Below are 23,103 nucleotides of genomic sequence, written 5' to 3'. Positions count from 1 at the left end.
TGCAATTAATCGATTGTATCAATACTACGTTTTTGTGTGTGGTATTTAGCAATCTTTTGAAGAAAAATGAAAAAGAGGGGTTTAATTACTTAATTAAAAATAATGTCAATGTATTTTAAATAGTCACTGTATCGATTTCAAATCATTGAATCGGATCGCCATAATGAACTAATATCGTCCATGTATCGTATCGTCAACCATGTGTCGTGATACGTATCGCTGTTACACCCCTAATTTATATGTTTCACCTTGTGTTGTTCTTGCTTACTGTAAACCGCTCTGGATTAAGAGCGTCTGCTAAATGCCTAAATTGTAAATTGTAAGTCTACAAATGGATAATTGACCCCCCCCCATACATTTGAAGGCAACATGACATTAATTGCACAGTGCACAATGTATTTCTTCATCAGTTACTCATATAGTTACATGGGTGACAAAGATATTACACCATCTCATGTGATTGAAAAGTCACTGTCATTAACCGTCCATCATAACACCCCCTGGAATGTCACCTGTCTCCGAGAGGTCTTAGATCAAGTGTCATCCGAGTCTTTATTCTGTAGCTCACGTCTCCATCTTCCTCTTTCATCTCATGCAAAGGAGATATGCGCACATCCACATGGTTCAGATGCTGGTGCGTTGGATAGTGATAACATCAGCATCAGTTTTCATTCAAACTTGTCACGTTGAATACAAACTGATGCTGCTGAACAAGAGCAGCGTGCGGGACTTTTTGTTCATGGAAGATTGTCTTATGATTGCTTCGCCTTTTTCATCCCAGGAAAGAAAGAATGACTTTGAAAGGAGAACCACAAAAGGAATGAGGAGATCACTCTCCATTTGAAAACAAACTAACAAACAAACAAACCAAAAGTATATGGATCAAGCTCTAAACATTTGTATTTGTAGCCTCTTCTGGGCACTGTAGTTTAACCCATTAAGACCTGAGGCGGATTCTAAAAATGTCTTCTAAATCTCAACGGTTTTCTAAACATCAGTGATGCTATCGGGTCGCCAAAAATGATATGTATTTGGCTGTGAACCACCATCAAAAACTATTTTGTGACAGGGACCTCCAGAAGCAAAGAGTTAAAAATGTTTGCTTTAAATTAATAACATATATTCATATATTATGAACACAAATAATTTTCATGATTTTCCTAAAAGAGCAGATAAGCTCATAGTGCTTGCATGTCTGCATCATCATACCCAAAGGTTATACGGGAATGCCTACTGAGTGGCAAAAAACTACTTTCTGGCCCTGACAACCCATGCATCCAAACAGAAATGTCCTATCTGATTGCATTAAACTACATTAAACTCACTTTGCAAATTCTATGCATGTGCATAGCCTCTATAGTCAAAAGTATTAAACAATAGTTCTAAAGTGGTTAAAATCTAAAATGACAGATGCTTTCCGGGTTTCGCTTACAGCCACCTTAATAAGGGGAACATATCAGTTCCATTGTCTCTATAGCCACTGTAATACACTTATCCATCTGTCAGGAGAGATTTACGAGACTATCAGAAACATGTCATGGTTGGCTGCTGACAAGGGGGAACTCCCCATAGGCGGGTAAAGATATACCAAGGCTGTTCTATCTGACAGACAAGGAAGGAAAGATGGGGTGTGTATTGGAGAGGAGAGAAGCAAAAGGTTATGGGCGGGCGGAAGGGCGTGTGTGTATAGGAGAAAGGTTTATGATGATCCTCCTATAAAGTGTGGGAGGCAGGCAGGTGATTTTGGGTAGAGGAGGCACAGGTGAAGGAAGGAAGGAAGATAAAAAATAGAACAATGTGCAAGGTGTAACTGTAAAGTGTGTCTCCCCAACACCGATTTATAGAACTAGTCCTTACCCGTTCGAATATATGAACACCACATTATGTACAGTGTGGGTAATGCAATTTAATAGATCATGTTATTGATCTGAATGTATTTTGAGGCGTAATCAGTCTGGTCTCAGAGGCACTTGCCCGTCGGCCAAGTAGTAGAGGAAAGGTGCAATTCTGGGGAAATTGAGATTGGGACAGAATTTGTATAGGTGGACGAGCAAAGATTGTGTTTTGAAGAAAATTCCAAATGGCGGGAAATTTGGATTTGACGACCTACGGTTCAAGAGCTATGAGGCGAAATGTAAAGTTGGCTGTTCTAGTGCCACCATGAGGCTGACTGATGTAATTATGTATTACATTCATTTAATCATTATTAGCCTATGAACTGTAGCCCTTACGATTTCTGAGAGAAAAATACTTGAACATGAGTTTTCGCATCTGTCGTATACAGCAATCCAAGGCACGAATAACAGTACGAAGCAGCGTCAATACAGAACAACAGTATACATTAGTGTATACCTACAGTATACAACTATCCTGCACTATGCAGGAGAACTACAACAACGCAAGGTTACAGTTTCCTTTTTTTTTTAATAAATTTTTATCCCACGATTTTGTAACCCAGTTTTCTTTTCACCCAGTGCCAATTATCTAATGTAATCCTGGGCGCTACACTTCCTCTGCCAACCTGGGGGGGCAGCGGATCTGACCTCATGCCTCCTTCTATGCATGAGGAGTCCAAGCTGCTTCTTTTCACCTGACAGAGGGGAATTTCCCCGGCCGGACGTAGCGCGTGGAAGGGACACGTTATTCCGACCAGTTTCTTTCCCCTCCATCAGGCGCCTTGGCTGGCCAGGGGGAGGTAGTTTTAGAGACCAGGATTACGGCATGTTTTTGTGAGGGTATCTACCCTAGGGGACACGGGGAGAACATGCAAACTCCACACAGAAAGGCCCTATCGCCAACCCCCGCCTCGGGTATGGGCACTGATGACGCGGAGGAGGGAACACACCGCCATTTTAAAAGCCTCATACTGTTCCACCCCACATACAGTGAATCTGTTCATGTGCTGATAAATGAAATGTGCTGTAAAGTACCTCAGTGGTGCTGCCTGCGGATGAAAAGGTTATTTACGGTAGAGTCTGCAGCATGGCCACCACATTCACTACACCTTCAGTTTTATACATCCCATGTGTGCGTACAAATCTGCTTATCCTCACCTTCTTAAACTAATGGCCTTAGTCATTTTTTAAGGAAAATGATTTATTTATATGTCAGCTAGTGCTTTAATATCATATTGCTAAGCACTGAGGTGAGAGCTTATATAGGCCTCGCTGGCGGGGTGCATGCATAATCACACAACCAATATCCCCACAGATCCTCTAGTCAATGTCGACAGCAGCTCTCAAAACACCCTGCGCCGTTACCTCGCATTATAGTGCAATGCTTCTCCCAGGAATCCAGAGAGAGAGAGAGATAGATAAACAAATAATAATTAAATGTGTGTTTTCAGCAAACCACACAATACCTAATGAAGCTGATCCTCCGAGGCTATTTTAAACCAAACGGTAAAGTAAATTATGTAAATAAACCAAAACACGGCCTAATGCTTTTTCCCAGTTCGGGTTTTTACCTGCTGAGGCGATTTAGACGGGATTATGGTATATCTGGAAATTATTTCCCAATAAAGTTGGCGCCAAGCAATGCTTTATTTACATTGGCCACCTTGGGAAACTGGCAGAGACAAAAACAACCCAAACTAAATACTGTAAACAAGTAGAAGGCTATCTAAAATAAAATACATATACAAAATAAAAGAAGAAGAAAATGAAACTACCAGTATTTCTTCTGGGCATAGTCCAGCAGATGGCTGTTGCTAGTGGTTAGAGAGGCTGGTTAGATCCCTGCAGCACCAAGTAGAATGTCTATAACTTTATTCCTACCATCTGTCATACATAAAAGGCAGCCCCAAAGTGCTTTGCATAAAAATTGTTGATGGGTGAATGTTAAAAATAGTACGTTTAACTGTAGAGGTGGCTGGCTGCTCGCGGCTACAGATACAACTAAATACAAATAAATAAATAAAACAAAGTGGAAAAGGCGGCACTCCAAAGTAATACATGCAAGACAAGCTCAGATACACAGTCTTATCTATTACTTTGGAGTGCCACTTTTTCCACTTATACTTGTAAGCATGAGGGCTATAAGTGTTTTTCAGTAAAAGAACAGTGAACAGAAATAAATGTACATGAAAGAAAAACAAACATCTGTGGTGTAACACAATAGATAGACCTCCAACCTTATCATTGATTTTACAATATAAATCCGGGTCCCAGAGATAGAAATGCCATTAAATGGCGGTCCGTATAGCCTAATGCATGTCAAACCAGGGGGTCCTTGAAATTAAACGGGTTGAGAATCACTGCTAGAGCTGTAAAAATATTCACTTATGGGGGTCCCTGGCATATCTTTTCAAATGGGGGTCTGCGGGCCAATTAGTGTCAATTTGGGGGTCCTTGACATGAAAAAGTTTGGGAACCACTGCTCTATGGTTTATGTAGCTCAGTGCTTCCCCAGACAGTGTTCCAAGGCAGGTTTATGTAGCTCAGTGCTTCCCCAGACAGTGTTCCAAGGCAGGTTTATGTAGCTCAGTGCTTCCCTAGACAGTGTTCCAAGGCAGGTTTATGTAGCTCAGTGCTTCCCCAGACAGTGTTCCAAGGCAGGTTTATGTAGCTCAGTGCTTCCCCAGACAGTGTTCCAAGGCAGGTTTATGTAGCTCAGTGCTTCCCTAGACAGTGTTCCAAGGCAGGTTTATGTAGCTCAGTGCTTCCCTAGACAGTGTTCCAAGGCAGGTTTATGTAGCTCAGTGCTTCCCCAGACAGTGTTCCAAGGCAGGTTTATGTAGCTCAGTGCTTCCCTAGACAGTGTTCCAAGGCAGGTTTATGTAGCTCTGTGCTTCCGCAGACAGTGTTCCAAGGCAGGTTTATGTAGCTCAGTGCTTCCGCAGACAGTGTTCCAAGGCAGGTTTATGTAGCTCAGTGCTTCCCTAGACAGTGTTCCAAGGCAGGTTTATGTAGCTCAGTGCTTCCCCAGACAGTGTTCCAAGGCAGGTTTATGTAGCTCAGTGCTTCCGCAGACAGTGTTCCAAGGCAGGTTTATGTAGCTCAGTGCTTCCCCAGACAGTGTTCCAAGGCAGGTTTATGTAGCTCAGTGCTTCCCTAGACAGTGTTCCAAGGCAGGTTTATGTAGCTCAGTGCTTCCCCAGACAGTGTTCCAAGGCAGGTTTATGTAGCTCAGTGCTTCCCTAGACAGTGTTCCAAGGCAGGTTTATGTAGCTCAGTGCTTCCCCAGACAGTGTTCCAAGGCAGTCAGGTGAACTGGCCGTTGAGCACCTGGTTAGTTCTTCTTTTTCCCACATTTATTTAAGTACTTTACATTTTGTATATTTGTACTTTACTTGAGTATTTTCAATTTCTAATACTTTTACTTACTAGGAAATGCGCAATTCCATAGTTATCTGCGACCTTTGGTCGCAACTAAATCGCAAGATATCAGATCTACAAGCTCCTAATAACACTTCCCAAGGCGACATCTTCTGAGCTTGTAGATTGTAAAGCAATTTTCACTATGAATACAGGTGAGAAGTTGTGGAAATCACTTGATTTATATGACCTTCGTCTAAGCACACGGTGCCAGCTGCTCCAGCAAAGCTGGACAGCTCCCAGGAGGAAATATGTGTGATTGTGTGAAGCCAGGAGTCCCTATGAACAGCATCTGTGCTCACTCAACTTTCCCTGATTAACTTATTAAAACCGGAAAAGCATTTGTGTCATTTTCAATTTTAACCACTTAAAACATCATGCTACAGTATACTTTGGCTATTCAAAAATAGCAGACATACAGTACAAGATCTTTTAAAGCATTTTTATTTTCACTAAAATCTTTGCTTCTGGGGTTCCCTGGAACAAAATATGTTGAGATGGACGTCCGTGGCCAAATATAGTACATATGATTTTGAGGGTCCTTGACATGAAAAGGTTTGAGCACCACTGATATAGAAATATACATTTAGACATTTTGTAGAATCGGCCTCAGGTCTTAATGGGTTAAATGCAGGTTAAAATTACAGACGTTAAAGTCTTCAATTATGCACCAATTACAGTCTGTTGTCGTCTTGGGGATGCTAATGGCTCCTATGGCCTTCATTTCTCCAACCTTTCGAAGATATAGCCGGTATAGTATATCCCATTGAAATTCCTCTGGGCAACTGAGCTGTGTAGGTGAGTTGGTGGATAAATAAATGAATTAATCATAGAAACAATGCCTATAAGCTAACAACTGTCAATGTGTCCCCTGCTTCTCTGTGACCCAAGAGAAAAATTGCGTGCGTGTGTCCGTGCCTGCGTGCGTGTGTGGTTGTGTGTGAGTGCGTTCGTGCTTGCGTGTGTGTTTGTGCATGCAGTGCTTGCGTGTGTGCATGTATGGTATCACTGTTGAACTTTGAAGCAGGGTAGTTGCAGGGTAGGAGTAGGAGTAAACAACATTCACTGGGATGTGAAAAAAAATAGTAATATATATAGTATGGACCAGCAACTGCTGAATTCAGCAGAATGTCCAAAAAAAATTGCTGACAATGATGCAATGCACAAAGGTGGAGGTGTTGATGGGTTCACGCTTTCTCCATGGCAAGAGCTGATTAGCTCTTCAACTGCTGCTGTTACCGTTAGTTGTTTCTCGACAATAGCAACAAGTCCCTGACTAATGAGACAAAGTGCCGTCAGGTCCCCGGTCCCTAATATGGATCAGAAGGGGGCCACGGGGGAAGGGGGTAGTCGCACGGTATTCGCACAATCAGGTGTGAAACCCAATCGTACCAAAACAGAACAGTATTTTACTGGAAGTCAATGTCTGGCTGCTATTTCTATAGTACTATATCACTACATAATGTTATGTCATTGACCTAAAATGGGAGTTATATCAACAAGGATAGGATGATTGAAAAAGGTTATTTCTGTATCATAAATTACTTTGGACAGGAGGAACCGTGGAATACTTTAGTTAAACTTGCAGAGTGACGCATTACTTTACCTGGGTTACATCTGTCCTTGAATTTTGACTTGGAAAAAATAATTGACTTTTATTAGCCCACCGGTGTGTGTGTGTGTGTGTGTGTGTGTGTGTGTGTGTGTGTGTGTGTGTGTGTGTGTGTGTGTGTGTGTGTGTGTGTGTGTGTGTGTGTGTGTGTGTGTGTGTGTGTGTGTGTGTGTGTGTGAGAATGCTATACACCAGTGGTTTCAACCTATTTCATATCAAGGCCCATTATTTATTCGGCATTTGAGCCATTTTCCTCTCAGACCCAAAACTAGATAATTGTTATCGATGGATATTCCATTCTGTATTGTATCTCTAATCTCTAATCGTGTATGCTTCTTAATGCAGATGTTTAACAAACATTGAACTCTTGAGAGTTGACTCTCAAGAGTCAAAGATCTAATGGTCTACCTCGACATAGCCATAACCATTAGATCTAATGATCTAATGGTTATCAACTTTTCCATCATTTAGCTGGGGACCACCTGGAACCCCCTCAAGGACCACTGGTTGACAACCGCTGCTATAACACCTGTGTGTGTGTGTGTGTGTGTGTGTGTGTGTGTGTGTGTGTGATTGTGTGTGTGTGCGTGTGCGTGTGTGTGCACGTGCGTGTTCCAGAGCCCTACAGCCCAGCGGTGTGGGTGATGATGTTCGTCATGTGCCTGTCGGTGGTGGCCGTCACCGTCTTCATCTTCGAGTTCTTCAGCCCCGTGGGATACAACCGCAGCCTGCAGAGCGCCAAGAGTAAGATTGAGCCAAGAGACTCACACTACGCATGTCGGAACAGCACCAGCAGCGCATCCGTCAACACTGTCTCACTCCCCAAAAGGCATATTGTGACTTAGTGACCGAACGTCAACATGTGCCTTGACTTCAGGAAGTCCAATTATCAGCGTTTTTTTGGTGATCCATCAGAAATCGGTTAAAACGTTGTACACGCGGACTTGAGCCATGGGAATAGCCATTACAATATCCGACCGTAACAAGTAAACATAAAATAAAACATTACCTCTCAAATAAAAATATATATAATCCAGAAATTGTAAACGAAAGGCATTTTGCTTCTCTTCAGATTGAAACTCAGATGTGAAAACACGAAAAAAAACACCACCCGACCGTAACATGAATGAACTCTTTATTTTTTCTTCTCCTCTTGCCGTAAATAAAGCGTCATTTAATCGAGGCCTTATTACTTTTGATAATTGTAATGCTTAATTGGGTCGTCCACTCACAGTTAACAGTCGTTGTATTTAGTTTGTGCTTGAAATGTAGCCTACTGTAATTCTGCAAACTGTTAATACATATTTCAATCAATCAAACTCACAGCAGCAATGACGACTGTCACTCTACTCACTGCTGTTGGTTTGGATCCGATTTTCGTCCTTTGCTCCGCGAGCTGCATGCGTGCGCGTCGGAATTGCGGCTGTGAGTTTTGTTTTCGTTATGTTATAAGAGAAGTAATGCCTCTGTTCATATTTTCTGTATAGTGTTGCACTGATACTATTGTGTTTAATAACTCAATTCCTCCTTTGCTCCGCAAGCCGCATGCGTGCGCCTCGCAATTGCTGCTGTGAGTTTGATTGATTGAAATATGTATTAACAGTTTGCAGAATTACAGTAGGCTACAGATGAACCATCCAGATTTATCGCATGCACCTAAAAACATAATGATTTACAATTAGCCACGTGTCTAACCTTACATTAGCCAGGGGTATTATGTTTCGCCTCCGAAGCACATTTCGTTTATTATAATACTTGTTACAAGTGATTTTTCAAACTCGTCGTGGACTTGTGATACGCCAATTTCTTGTCCCATATTTGACACACTACTTGTTCTTTGTTGTCTTGGCATATTCTAAAATGCAACCACACTTTAGATTTATTTTGTGGCGGCATGACTGCAGGCTGCAGCTGTTCTGTGTGTTGACTCCCGTGCGTATCGATTGAACATCGATTAGCGTTGCGAAGTTCACTTTGAGCCGACTCGGCACCATCCGAATTATGTCCAGATAGGCACAGAATCATCCAAAAGTCATATTGTGTCTTTATTTTTGCCTCCCCTTCAAAGCACATGTTCACGTTTGGTCAAAATTATCCCAAAAGGTCAAAAGTTTTGTCTGTGAGACAGCGTTGCGTCTGTCTGTCAACACCACACACCTGTCAGTCTGCCATGTCACGTCACCGAACACGTCTAATACAACAGTCTCTCGATGCCTTGCATTCCTTATTTTGATGCATTTTCATCCAACTGTCAGCTTTCATCTTTCACTTACTTGGAGTGAATCCAACACTTTTTCTATAACTTCACACACTCTCGCGCGCACGGTCGCACGCACGCACGCACGCACGCACGCACGCACGCACGCACGCACGCACGCACACACACACACACACACACACACACACACACACACACACACACACACACACACACACACACACACTTAATACAGGCCAGCTGTCAGTCTTGCCATGGCTATGCGTGCAGATGATGTGCTTGAATTGGTGGGGGTGGGGGGAATTGGGGGGGGGGGGTTAAGGGGTGTAAAAATGTCTTGGGTTTCAGATGAAATTATGCAAATCGTGCCCACCCACATGTTAAAGCGACGTGACCCGCTCTACCCACATCAATCAAGATGTCGCTGAGAAGAAGTCGTTTTGAGTTATGAGCGCAGTGGGAACGAGGGGATTGTGTGAGCGTTGGAACGAGGCCCTGTGCCGCCACGTCAATCAACTCACTTACTGTACTGTAGCGTAGCGCCACTAGCAGTGATCCATTTCACACACTGACACTCCACTCTTACTGTACAGTAGCGTAGCGCCACTAGCAGTGATCCATTTCACACACTGACACTCCACTCTTACTGTACTGTACCGTAGCCAAGCGTAGCACCACTAGGTCTGTGTCACACACTGACACTCCACTCACGCTACATAGCGTCACTGTCGGCGCAGAAACCTTGTATCTCCGTATTCCATCTTTTGATTTTTGTTTTATTTTTAATGTCGTCTTCGATACTACGCATGAAATTAACTAAAACAGCATATCTAAAAAGCTCACAATGTGTCGTGGTTCAATGCGTTAATTGTTGTGAGCTTGTGCTGTAGATGTTCAGTTTATTAATTGTTTTGCTGCTTTTGAAAGATGATTGATGATTGATTGATGATGATTGATTTTCTTTATTTAAGCGTCATGCTTCCAAGGAAGCCCAGCCCAATTGGACTTTTACTTTCATTTTAGATAGACAATGACAATGAATCGACATGATAGTTCACAAACAATGATCAAATTAATAACAATCTAAAAACAGAAATAGAAAATACAGAAAGATTTTAAATGTGTTTTTTTGGCCTTTGAAAGTTAAGTAAATTCTGTCTGTGAGTGAAGGCTCATAACAGTTGCCTGAAAAGTAACTGTTTTGGACATACAAAGTTTGTACTAAAGTGAGGAAATGGCAGCTACCTCTGAGTGGCGGTGGGGTTGCAGGACGACAGGGTGAAGCATGGCATTGATTGGCCATGACAGACAGACACACACTCTTTGATTTAGATTATTCATGTATTCCTTGTGCCAATCTGGAGAAGCATAACACTTGATTAGCCATGACAGCTGGGAACACTCCCTCTTTAATTATTATTATTCATTTATTTCCTGTGTGAAATGTTGACAATAGAATAGCCTAATAAACTGGAACTTCTTGTTTATTAACCAGTTTTTTAACAGGGTAACATGCATCCTTTGTTAGAAAAAACTGGAAAAAGTACTCTCATTTTTACTTAAATAAAAGTACTCTGTTACAAGTAAAAGTTTGGTATTCTGAATTGACGAGTAAAAGTACAAAATAATTGGTATATGAAAATGTACTAAATTTTTTAAAAGTAGGCTACGCATTATGCAGAAATGTACCATTTAAAAAAAATCTAAATGATTAAACATTTCAAATAGCTGAAGTATATATTAAGCCTGAAGCCTGATTAATGCATATTATTCTGATTAATGCATATTATGTTGTAATAATTTTGTAGTAATACAAATAGTAACTAGTAACTAACATAATTGTAGTGGAGCAAAAGTACAATAATATTTGCCTTGATGTAGTGGAGTAGAAGTACACGTATTGAATATCGGAAATACTCCAGTAAAGTAAAACAATAAAAAATAAATAATAATAATACTAATAATAATGAGAGTAAATAATTAGAGTAAATGTACGTATAGTTACTTTCCACCACTGGTAAAAAATGGTGAATATGTCTAATATTTATTGTGAATCTCTCCAGCAGGACATAATGTGCACAGCAAAAACTCTTTCAAGCGGACGCTTTTCTTGGCCTCTGTGTGTCAGTCAAACCAACTCTTCTCATTAAGCAGCCACTGCTTAGTCTGTCAATTACAGAAGTGCTCGCGACAGGGGGGGAATTCATGCAAAGCTCAAATTATGCAAATCAACCCTGGCCATGTGTCTTCAAATGGGTTGAACATGACTTGGGACGTTAAAAAGCCTATCCCATGTCACATATTAGTGCACTGGCTTGCATAGATACTGGCGCAATGCCGCGATGGCGTGTTGTGTGTACATCATTAATAGATTATTGTGCAAACCGACCCCTCCCGCTAACTCAGATCAGCTAACACACGGGGAAGCTGTCAGAACCTTCCTAAAACATCCGTTACACCACTCCACACATCTCGGACTCTTCTCAATTTACAATGTAGGCATTTAGCAGACGCTCTTAATCCAGAGCGATTTACATTAAGCAAGAACAAAAGAACAAAAGCATGGCAATACATCACATACATAAAGTAGTTTTTTACAATGTAATTATAGTGCTGTCTACATCATATGCTATAAGTCTGTATAAAATGCTATCTAAGCCTACAAAAAGTGCTATCCAAGGGTCTAGGGTAAGTGCTACGGGCCATGATGGAGTCTGAAAAGGTGGGTTTTCAGACTACGGCTGAAGATTGGGAGTGAGGCTGCAGTTCTGATTGTAATGGGAAGTAAATTCCATAGTTTTGGAGCCAGAAGGGAGAAGAGTTTGGGACGTGTGGAGCGCTGTCCTGGTGTTTTTAGTGAGGGTTCTTCCAGCTTCCCTGTGTTGGCTGATCTGAGTGTGCGGGAGGGTTTGTAGGGTTCGATCATACTTGCAAGATATGGGGGAGCCATACCTTTGGTTGCTTTGAATGCCAGCATCAGAGTTTTGTATTCTATGCGGGCAGCGACCGGGAGCCAGTGGAGGGAGCGGGGCAGGGGGGAGACATGTGAGAATTTTGGCTGGTTGAAGACCAGACTCCTGGATGCGGAACAGTCTAATTCGTCGTATGTTATAGAGTGTGAACCTACAGGATCGAGTGACAGCTGTTATGTGTGTTTTGAACGAGAGCTGACAGTCCAGGACAACATCAAGGTTCCTTGCTGTTGGGACAGACGTTACCAGAGCGTTGTCTATGGAAATAGTTAGCTCCCGCATAGGGCAGGACTTTGCTGGGAAGAAGAGAAGCTCAGTCTTGTCTGGGTTCAGCTTGAGGTGGTTGGAAGACATCCACTGTGAGATGTCAGCCAGGCATGCAGTGATGCACTCTTCCACCTGAGTGACAGCTGATAGGTCTAGATTCTAGAAGAATCAGGACTCCCCTTTCTGGCTCCAAAACTGTGGAAGCCAACTCCCTCATTTCAGTTAGAACTGCAGACTCACTCCCAATGTTCCGTAATCTGAAATCTCACCTCTTCAGACTCCACTTTAGCCCGAAGCACATGCCCTAGCCTTGACAACCATGCGGTATTATGTAAACGTCAAAATGTAATTTAGATAGAATGTTATTTAGACAGATTCTAGGTTGATTTGTTAACCTGGCTATAGTTTGTATAGTTTCAACATACATATTCTCTATTTTTATGATATCGTAATGTTTAGACTGATGATTACTGAGGCACTACACGGTCTCCATGGAAGCCATTGCTCTCGCAATAATAAAAATACAAAATGTGAAATATTGTTTGAAAAAGAGAAGAAAAGACCCTGCCTATGATGATGTTCACTGGTTACAAGTGTCCGCAGCCCTCCTATGAGACCCAGGCAGATTAGGAAAAAAAAGTAGCATTTTATCAGAATTAGTGAAGACCAATTATATAAATTGTAAATTGTATCGGGGTGTAAATTCTCTATCCTCTCTCACCTGTCCTACCAGAGACCGGTGGCTCAAAGTTCACCATAGGGAAGTCCATCTGGCTGCTGTGGGCGCTGGTCTTCAACAACTCCGTTCCTGTGGAGAATCCCAGAGGAACCACCAGCAAGATCATGGTAAACCTCAGATATTTGCAGATCTGACATTTGGATTTATATACAGTAACAATTCATCAAATTCTCATATCCCACCAGTATGTATTTGTATCATACTAAGCAATATTTTGGGAGCGTTAATCGTCATTTAAAAAGAAACAAATACAAAATGTTCTACTTTAAAATAATTATACATATACATTTTTTATAGAATATTCGCCAAATGTGAAACTTTGTGGTTGATCTCACAACAGATGGGAAAAAACAAACAAACAAATGAAACAAAAAGCCCCATGAAGAAATTGTGTTTGCTGACCATGTTCCGAACTATGACGTGACCATGTTCAGATGTGGAAGATTGTCTATGACCTTTCCAATTGCTGTTGCTGCAGTCGTTCTGGATGTGGGGGAAACGGGTGAAGAGTCAGATCTTCTGTTGTCTCGGGGTGAAGGGGTCCAGCTGGTGAAATCAACCAAAACTCCCAATTCCACCTTTCTAAGAGCCTTTCCATACCAATCGATCAATAGGTGCTGCACAAGGCCTAATGAAAGGCCAAGAGTCACTTATTTTTACGTTTCTCCTGAAGAATGAAAGAAAAACTAAAACAAATAACTTTTAGTTCCCTTTATGAGAGAGATATAGTAGGAATTCTGAGAGGCAGACAGTGACAGAAAGACATGCCACTAAAGGTTCCATTGACACGAGACTTGATTCTTCCAATGAGGCGGGTTCTGCCAATGAGGCGGGTTCTGCCAATACTTTTCAATGGGAATGCAGTGGGTTTTTTTGCGTGAATCTCTAGGTCGTCCTCAGACGAGCCCTCCATCGTTGCTTCCAGTCATCCCAGTTCTCCATACATCTGGCCAGCTCGTTGGTGCTTTGCGCTCCTGCGTCTTTCTTGAGTACATGCACATAAGTTTATGTGGGACGTCCTCGTGACCGGTGCCCGTCGGTTGGTTCCCACAGCACTAGTTTGCTGGCTGGTAGCTATTGATTTCTTTGGCAGTGTCTTGCTAGTCTCATTCTCCTGGCTGCTATTTTCTGGCTCACCCTTGGCATTCCATCATACAGATTATTTTTGGTAAAATGTGTACTCTTTCTGGTGTAGCAGAAACAGAACAGATTCTACCGATACATAGAAGAAGCCGAGTTTGGTTTGACGGGGAAGGTTGGAGTTCTATTGGCCATGCTGTCACACTCAGACTCCACTCTGTTCAGGAGCTCCTGCATGAGCTTGTTCCACGTGATCGGGGAGCAGGCTGATGTCGTCTGTGTAGTCCAGGTCTGTAGGGACTACTGTGGGGTGTTGTCTCCACCTCCTTGGTGTTAAGAGTGAGGCCAAGATCCAGCTCCCGTCCATTGATAGCCTTCCTTAACGCATAGTCCAGGACTATGGCGAAGATGAAGGGGGCTAGGGTGTCCCCTTGCAGTACCCCGGCCAAGATGTTAAACTCCTCACTGTTGTCATCTGGGGTCACCACCTTGGCCCTTGTTCCGGCATACATGATCTCTATTGTAAGTTGGGAGGGACACCATCACACAGCATGCAACAACCCATTGAAAACCATTGGCAGAATCTGCCGCATAGACAAAATTAAAGTCCCCAACCTATTACACATTTGCACTATATTGCTTGTGAGCGGTTTTTTGTTCAGTTATCCAGTCAGGTCTTATCAAAATCTCCAGCTAATAGTAAGATTGGATTGCATTGCAATTTGATATATTGAATGAGGAGTAGCATGGTCCCAGCAATGCATAATTTACAGTGCCATACACATTGCGGAAAAATAAACCAAATTCTCCTCACTCATTTTATGTGCACAGCATAAAGCTTGCAATCCAAAACAAGTGCATGTTTGAACCACAGCAAAGATGGCAGTAAGAAAAGAAAGGGTATGAGAACACCAATATATTATTTACGACTAATGGAATTACTTAAAGTTACTAAAAAATTAATTAAGTGACCTTTGGGCGTTTGGCCCCTTCCTACATGATAACCCCCTGTACGCACCAACACCCCCCGCTTCCACGCACAGACACCGTTGGGCTTCCTGCCAGCTGTACCCAATCACCTTTGTGTGTGTGTGTGTGTGTGTGTGTGTGTGTGTGTGTGTGTGTGTGTGTGTGTGTGTGTGTGTGTGTGTGTGTGTGTGTGTGTGTGTGTGTGTGTGTGTGTGTGTGTGTGTGTGTGTGTGTGTGTGTGCGCGATATTATTTGTGAAAAGCAGAAGTCATTAGAGAATGTAGGTAATAGTTTGTATTAATATTTTTGAATGACTGACTTATAGGCTAGACAGCTCGCAGTATAAACAAAGTTGTCAGTTATTCCCTGCTAGCGGTATCTCCCACTGTCAACATTAGTGGTGAAAAGTAACTAAGTGCATTTACTTAAAGGGAAACTTCACCCTTTTTGCCAAAAAAATATGTTAATGACGTTTAGAAGTATTTTAGAATTTAGCATTGAGCCCAGTGTCTCTGATGTCATGGACACTGGGATCACTTACTTCCTGGACTACATGTTGTCTCAGTAAGACAAACCCTATCCACAAGGAGGAGCAGTGCACCAAAGCATTATGGGAATTGTAGTACCACATATTACACACATAAAGACCCCCAGGAAAGCGTTCTAAATCTTCTAAACGTCATTAACATTTCTTTATTTTTCGAGGTATTTCAGACTTTTACTTGTAGTATGTAGTATTTCTATTTCAGCATTGATACTTGTGTGTGTGTGTGTGTGTGTGTGCGCCTGCGTGCGTTCTTTCAGGTGCTGGTGTGGGCCTTTTTCGCTGTCATCTTCCTGGCATCCTACACGGCCAACCTGGCTGCCTTCATGATCCAGGAGGAATACATAGACACTGTGTCAGGGCTGTCGGACAAAAAGGTACTGCTTGGGCGGACGGAGGGTCGGACCAACCGTGGGTCCGACCAACTCGACACCGGGCACTGCACTCCCTGTGGCGGTGTGGAACGTGTGTGTCGAATTTCAAGTCGGTGGTGCAAACGGTGTACCCCAACCCACCCCCTCCCCCCCTCTCTCTCTCCATCTCCCCATAGCCTTTACTGTCTCTTCTCTTCGTTAAATGGTGTCAGTATAGACCCAGCTGCAGAGCCTGTTTGACTGGTGAATTGACACTGCAACAACTCATCACTTATCCTCCCCTTACTGCCACTTCTCTTCTTAAAACAAATCCTTTCCTTGACAAATAATCTGCCTCAGAGTGCACCACTCCTCATAACACAGCCTCCTTGCTCCCTCTTTGCCTTGTCTCCAGTGGAAGGTCTTTGTATTCTTTCTTTTCGGTGTTGATTTTGACAGCACATTTTGATTTAGTTTTTAGTCATAGTCTTTTGAATAAAATTCCATTTAGTTTACTTTTAAGGATTCTAATTTAAAAGTAGCAGATCCACAAGGTCGCTTCAAGCTTCAAGCAACTCTCTCTCTCTCTCTCTCTCTCTCTCTCTCTCTCTCTCTCTCTCTCTCGCCCCATGCAGTTCCAGCAGCCTACGGAGCAGTACCCGCCCCTGCGTTTCGGGACGGTGCCAAACGGCAGCACTGAGGAGAACATCCGCTCCAACTATCCCAAGATGCACCAGTTCATGATACGCAATAACCAGAAGGGTGTTGAAGAGGCCATCGACAACCTGAAGACTGGGTGAGGAGGCGAGGAGAGAACAAACAGATATCTCCGTCTTTTCAATCCCATCTGTTGACTGCCCAAAATGGAGATCTCAGTCTTTTAATTGCTTTATATTTGTTTGAGATCGGCAAGCGACACACTACAGTCTGTAATGAACAACATTCAGAACCGGAAGTCGTTGGTTGGTCGGCAAAATGATCCCCCCTCCATTATAACACAGATTACGATTCTAATCAAAGACGTGTTTTTGACGGCCCATCATGGTCCCGTCGCTCGTTGCGGTAAAATAATCCATGCCTCGTCGGTGATCGCACCGCAAATGTTTTGGTTATCCATTTGCCGTTCGTCTGTATAGGCTATCACTAACCAAATCAACCAAATAGCTTTAGGCTAAAGCTAATGTGGCGATCGTAATATTGGAACCGCGAGGCAGCAACGACTGAGTAATGAGCCACTAACATCAACGTTCTGTTCAAACACCTCACGCTGGAGGTGTTTGAACTGCTAGACGCGAGACCATTCTGAATCAATAAAGACCAAGAACACGTGTCAACGGCAGCACAGTAAAAGAGTTAATGGGACTCTTTCGTCCGCTCTTTCACTTGTAAACCATAATTGCTCACTCTTACCCCCACAGACAGGCCAAGAACTGAAAACAGCAGGCGCGCCAAGAACGATGTTACTTTAATACTGACACTAAAACAAGCAGATTTCTATTTCCTTCATCTCTCTCTCTCTCTCTCTCTCTCTCTCTCTCGTTTCCACTTTAATTCCAATATCCCTCGACATGGTGCGTCAATTAGCAGATGTTGTTTACCTGCTTGCAACCTGTTGGCACATATGACGAGCACTTTGCCTTAGACGAGCTCGGCTAACCGCCTGCTGTGCTTCCCAAAAACCTCAAGATCACGGTTAGCCAAAATAAAAACATAAATACTGTACAAATAAAGTGCAAGAGAAAAACATAATTTTTTAATAATGCATGCTATAGCAACAACAACCGCATGCGTTCGTGCACGTGCGCCATTCGGGTATCGCCTCATGTCATTTTACACACACGGTTTATTATGCACTCATGTCATCAGCAAAGTAAGGACCCCCATAACTCTGAGAGTGTATAAATGAAACCAAATGGATCGACCCATTTGATTTGTACACTCTCAGAGTTACAGACCTGTAATGGTAATTTAGGGCTAAAGCTCCTGACTCAAGTCCACTCACTAAAAAATCGCATTTTGACAAAAATGTCCACCACAACAAACCTAAATGGCGATGACACCCAGTGGTGTAAAGTAACTAAGTAGATTTACTTAAAGGGTAAGACCACTTTTGTAGAGGTTTAGGTTGTGTAGTTACCTTGCCGTGATCTAACTCCACATGTGGACAAGAAATTTAAAACAATTGCTCCAGTGATTAGAAATTGATAATTCAAAATATGCTCCTCGTTGACTTACATTGTACGCTGTAACAGCTCTCAAAGTCACTCTTTTAGTACGTAAACAAACACAAAGTTCATTCAGACAATATAGAGCATCACTACAACTCATATGTTTTTTTTTTCATAAAATTGTTAACTTCCTGTGTGAGCTAGTCATCTGCTATTTTGAACATTTGAACATTTTGTACAACTTTTTGGTACTTTAAGTACATTTTGATGCCAATACTCAAGTACATTTTGATTACCGTACTTTTACTTGTAACGGGTGCAGTACTTAGTTTAGACAGTACTTGGTTTAGACTAGTCATTGGTTAGACCAGTCATTAGTCCTACAACTACAACCTATCTCAAACACTCACCCTAACCCTAACCTCCCACGGGGCAGCACACCTAAACCTAACCTTAACCCATGTCTAACCAATGACTAGTCTAAACTAAGTATGCACCCCCTTGTAACGAGGCAGTTGTGCATTGTAGTATTGATACTTTTCCTCAAGTAAAACATTGGAGTACTTTTTCCACGACTGATGACACCGGGGCAGGGAGAACAATGAAAATGGAGAGGAGGAGTGAGAGAGGAAGCAGTTGGTACATAGAGCTATAATATATTTAGAGGACGGATTGAGGAGCGTTTGCCCCGCCCCCCGCTATTCACTTCAATGGAAGTTGCTCAGTGGCGTTTTGAAGCCATAGAAGAACGAGAAAGTCTTCCGAGTAGTACCCCTCGAGTGTGGATATGATTGGTTGGCTCCTATCATATAGTACCCCTTGCACTGTTCTTATTGTACCTCTACGTCACGTTTCATTCATAAATGTAACCTGGGCCCAGACATGAACTGCAGTACCACGTTTGACCAGTAGGGAGACGGCTTCAACGTTGCCCAGGCATTCTGAGGGCTTGGCATTCTAGGGAGAACTAGAACTGCACTCTGCCGAGTGCATACTTGCTTGTTGCACACTAGTAGGCCATAAATGGCCAACTAGTGCGCAAGCAGAGCGCGCAAGTACTTTCGACCGCTGTAAACTGTCACATCTCAGTATCTCTGTGAAGGAACGTTTGAAATGTATAATCATTAGGTGTAACTATTTGCTACCTACCTACTTTTTTACAGAAAAAACTAGAGTACTAGAGTACATGGTGTGTATATGTATGACTAGCTCTCAGTGATGACGTAAGAGAAAGGGTCATCTGTGTAATCTGTCCCAGCAGACCAGGCACAGATTTATACAAATTACAAATTTCAAATTACAACTACATATAGAGTATGTAGTTGTAATTTCATTAGCAGTATACTGTGGTTACTTGGTGCCAAAAAGTGACAGCCGTCTTTTTCAACCGTTTTTATGTGTATGCAAATCTGTGCCTGGTTTGCTGGGACCAGATTACACATTACGTCATCGTTGAGAGCTGGGACCAGAGTACCTGGTGTGTATATATTAGACTAGCTCTCAGTGATGACGTAAGAGAAATGGTCATCTGTGTAATCTGGTCCCAGCAGACCAGGCACAGATTTACAAATTACAAATTTCAAATTACAACTACATATAGAGTATGTAGTTGTAATTTGATTAGCAGTATACTGTGGTTACTTGGTGCCAAAAAGTGACAGCCGTCTTTTTCAACCGTTTTTATGTGTATGCAAATCTGTGCCTGGTTTGCTGGGACCAGATTACACATTACGTCATCGTTGAGAGCTGGGACCAGAGTACATGGTGTGTATATGTATGACTAGCTCTCAGTGATGACGTAAGAGAAATGGTCATCTGTGTAATCTGGTCCCAGCAAACCAGGCACAGATTTGCATACACATAAAAACGGTTGAAAAAGACGGCTGTCACTTTGAAGAGACCGAGCGAAATTATTACTTGCGCGCTCTGCTTGCGCAAGTAACAATGAAAATGGAGTGGATGAGTGAGAGAGGAAGCTGGTTGGTAGGGAGAGGGAAGGGAGCCATTGAGGGGAAGTGAGGAAGTCGATGTGGAGTCGATGCAGATGAGTTGGCAAAAGCTTAATGGGGCAAGCGAATGTGCTGTACATGAGCATGCACGCACGCACGCACGCACACTATTACTGAGAATCTGTGTACATAGCTCTAAGTTGTATTTGATGTTGCAATTTGTCTATCTATAGTATCTGTCAGGAAATGGAGCTAATGGTAAAACATATGGATTGCAGGTTTAATTTCACTCGGGGTGCTCACAGCAAGTGTCCACGCAAATAAGTTTACAGCATTTCTTACTGGGGTGTAAGAAATGCTGTAAGTGCACGCTAGTCGCTACTGCCTACCACCATCTCTCTCTCTCTCTCTCTCTCTCTCTCCGAGGGAGTGCCGTGTCCAGCGCTGAGTCGAAGAGATGGGCGGTAGTCCAGAGCCGCTGGTCCGACCGATATGCCCACCATAGACATATGGAGATCCGGTTGTCCAGAACTGCCGATCCAACTGATCAGTCAGACAACTCTTAGAGTGAATTCAGAATATATATTGAGCATAATTGAGCATAGATATATGAAGCATAGATTGGAGTCAGGGCTCTGTCCCTATTCATTCCCTGTGACATTAACATTTTAGTTAAATCATAAGCCAAGTAGAATTACAGGGAATGAATAAGACCCCCATCCAGGGCGATCTAGAAACAGGTGGATGCTGGGGAGGCGGTGGCATTTGCATAAAATGCATGAGCAGCGGGTTAGCAGCAATATATATATATATATAAAATATGGGCATAAAATGGACACAGACGGACGGACGTGTACCACAGATATTGCATAACTGGGTGGGGCATGCATTTTCAACTTGCATCGTTCCTGACTTGACTTGCAATGAGTTGTTTAAAATGATCAGACCTGATTTACATGCCAGGCCACATGTAAATGAAAGTCATTATTTCTCTTCACTATTATGCAAGTTGCATCTATTCAAAAAAGAATAAATTGCAATTGCGTTACTTCCCACAAATATCTCCCCTTTATCAGCAACTGCTCTTTTGCTTCTTCTTTTTTTACATTGATAATGATGCATTCCTTCACTCCCTCCCTCTCTTCCATCGCTCCTGCTCCCTCTCAATCCAATTATCTCACCTCTTCCTTCACGCTCTCCTCTTCTGTCCTCATCTCACTCTCACCTCTCTTTGTCACCCTCTCTCTGCCACTCGCTGTCTCTTCACCTCCGTCTCATCCTGCTTGCCTTTCTCAGCTCTCACCTCTCACGCATGCACACACATTTTGTATTTATCAACAGTGACATCACGCCCAGTACATTGACAGTCAGTGTGTTGGAGGAGTAGGATATGGCTCCTTTTTGTGGCTCGGGAACTTGAAAAACTAATTTTCATGTTGCAGCTCCCTGCACTACAATACTTAACCATAGTTTTGTGCTGGGACAAAACAAGTAAATAAATCATTCATCACTGTATACTGTACAAGTGTACAGTGATAGGAGACATCTCACAAACCCAACAATGCTGATACCGGTTGTATGTGTACCTCCAAGACAATGGCAGACTCGACCACGCCCCCGAACACCTGTTTCAAAGGATCATGGTTTCTTAGCCAGTTGTTATTCATTTGATATCTGTTGCTTAGGTGGCGCAGTGGTATAAAGTATACCTACCCACCACTGCGAAGTCCGGTGTTGGATTCCATTGCGGTGCAATCGGCTTTGTCAAGCACAATTGGCCCATTTTCAGGGGAGGGAAGCCGGGTGGGGAGGGTGATATATTTGTCTACGGGCTGGGGCAGCACCTGTCAGCAGGGAGTGTTGGGCGGGAGGAGTAGGCCGGAGGTGCCACGTCCTCCCAGTGGGGGCTCCTCACTGGCAGGTGAGCCAGGAGTACCAACAACAGTGACAGTGTGTGTGTGTGTGAGGAGGAAGCACTTGGAAAGCAGACTCAAATGGGGAGAAACCGTGCTGCAAACCAAAATTTAAATATGAATTAATTAACTGTTTAATGTAATTAATAGCTATGCTTTTTTTTAAATAGGCAAAATATTAGCGTAGCACCTCATTCTTATACTTGAGCCTACTCATAAGAACTGCCAGGAAAATAATAATGTCTTGAATATCTTGGAAGAACAAGAACTCTCTTTCATGTAATAATGATCTTCTTGACCTTGTAGCCATAGGGACATGTGGTTTTGTTGTAGTGGGAATCAAACAAATTGTCGTTGGTTTTGTGCTTATTGTTACTAATAAGTGGACCCAAACACAGACACAAAGGACACAAAGAGTGGAATGGAATCAGATTTTATTTAAAGTGGTTATTGTAGGAATAAAGGGGAACATAAATTATGCCAACAGAGTGGCAATTTAATTCTGTTGAATGCTTGCTTACAATGACAATAAAGGGGATTCTTATTCTGAATGAGGACAGCAGACATTGGAGAATATATATATAGCAGGCAATGGTTGAGGGCTGAGCTGGATGGTGGATGGATATGGCACGTGGCTGGCTGAGGATTAGTGTTTGTGATCCTGGGGCACACAAAAACACGATAAATACTTGTAAAGCCATAACACAAAAATAGCTCACAAAGTACTACTGCAGAGTTTCTGGAAGCAAGAGACTGCAGCAGTAGTTGAAGCAGCAATCAGGCGATGAGTGGGTGGAGGAACGGATGTACTATTTGAGCTGAGGAGTTGATGGAAAGCAGAACTCGCACTCTCTAGGTGATTAAGGAAGGTGAATGAACCAACAAACAAACAAACACACAGGGAAACAGGAGACACGAGGGAAGAATGAAACACAGAAAGACACGTGAGTGAGTGGTTGATTTAGACATGGGTGCAGTGGTATCGCGTGCTAAGAATGGCAGAT

General features: G+C 42.6%; 1 protein-coding gene across 1 annotated transcript in view; it reads left to right on the top strand.

Moving 5' to 3' along the window:
- Positions 1-23,103, top strand: part of grin2da (glutamate receptor, ionotropic, N-methyl D-aspartate 2D, a) — a gene marked incomplete at its 3' end in the record, with an annotated part of 168,608 nt that overhangs the window by 121,707 nt on the left and 23,798 nt on the right. The window contains exons 10-13 of the mRNA XM_080787099.1: positions 7,546-7,671; positions 13,118-13,230; positions 15,977-16,093; positions 16,705-16,865. Coding sequence (XP_080643225.1) covers positions 7,546-7,671; positions 13,118-13,230; positions 15,977-16,093; positions 16,705-16,865 — 517 coding nt within the window. The remainder of the gene's footprint in view (positions 1-7,545; positions 7,672-13,117; positions 13,231-15,976; positions 16,094-16,704; positions 16,866-23,103) is intronic.

This window comes from Protomyctophum bolini (assembly GCF_963924005.1).
Source record: "Protomyctophum bolini genome assembly, chromosome: 17".
Taxonomy (NCBI): domain Eukaryota; kingdom Metazoa; phylum Chordata; class Actinopteri; order Myctophiformes; family Myctophidae; genus Protomyctophum; species Protomyctophum bolini.
Note: the sequence above shows the minus strand (reverse complement) of the source record. Positions and strands in the feature narration are given on the sequence as shown.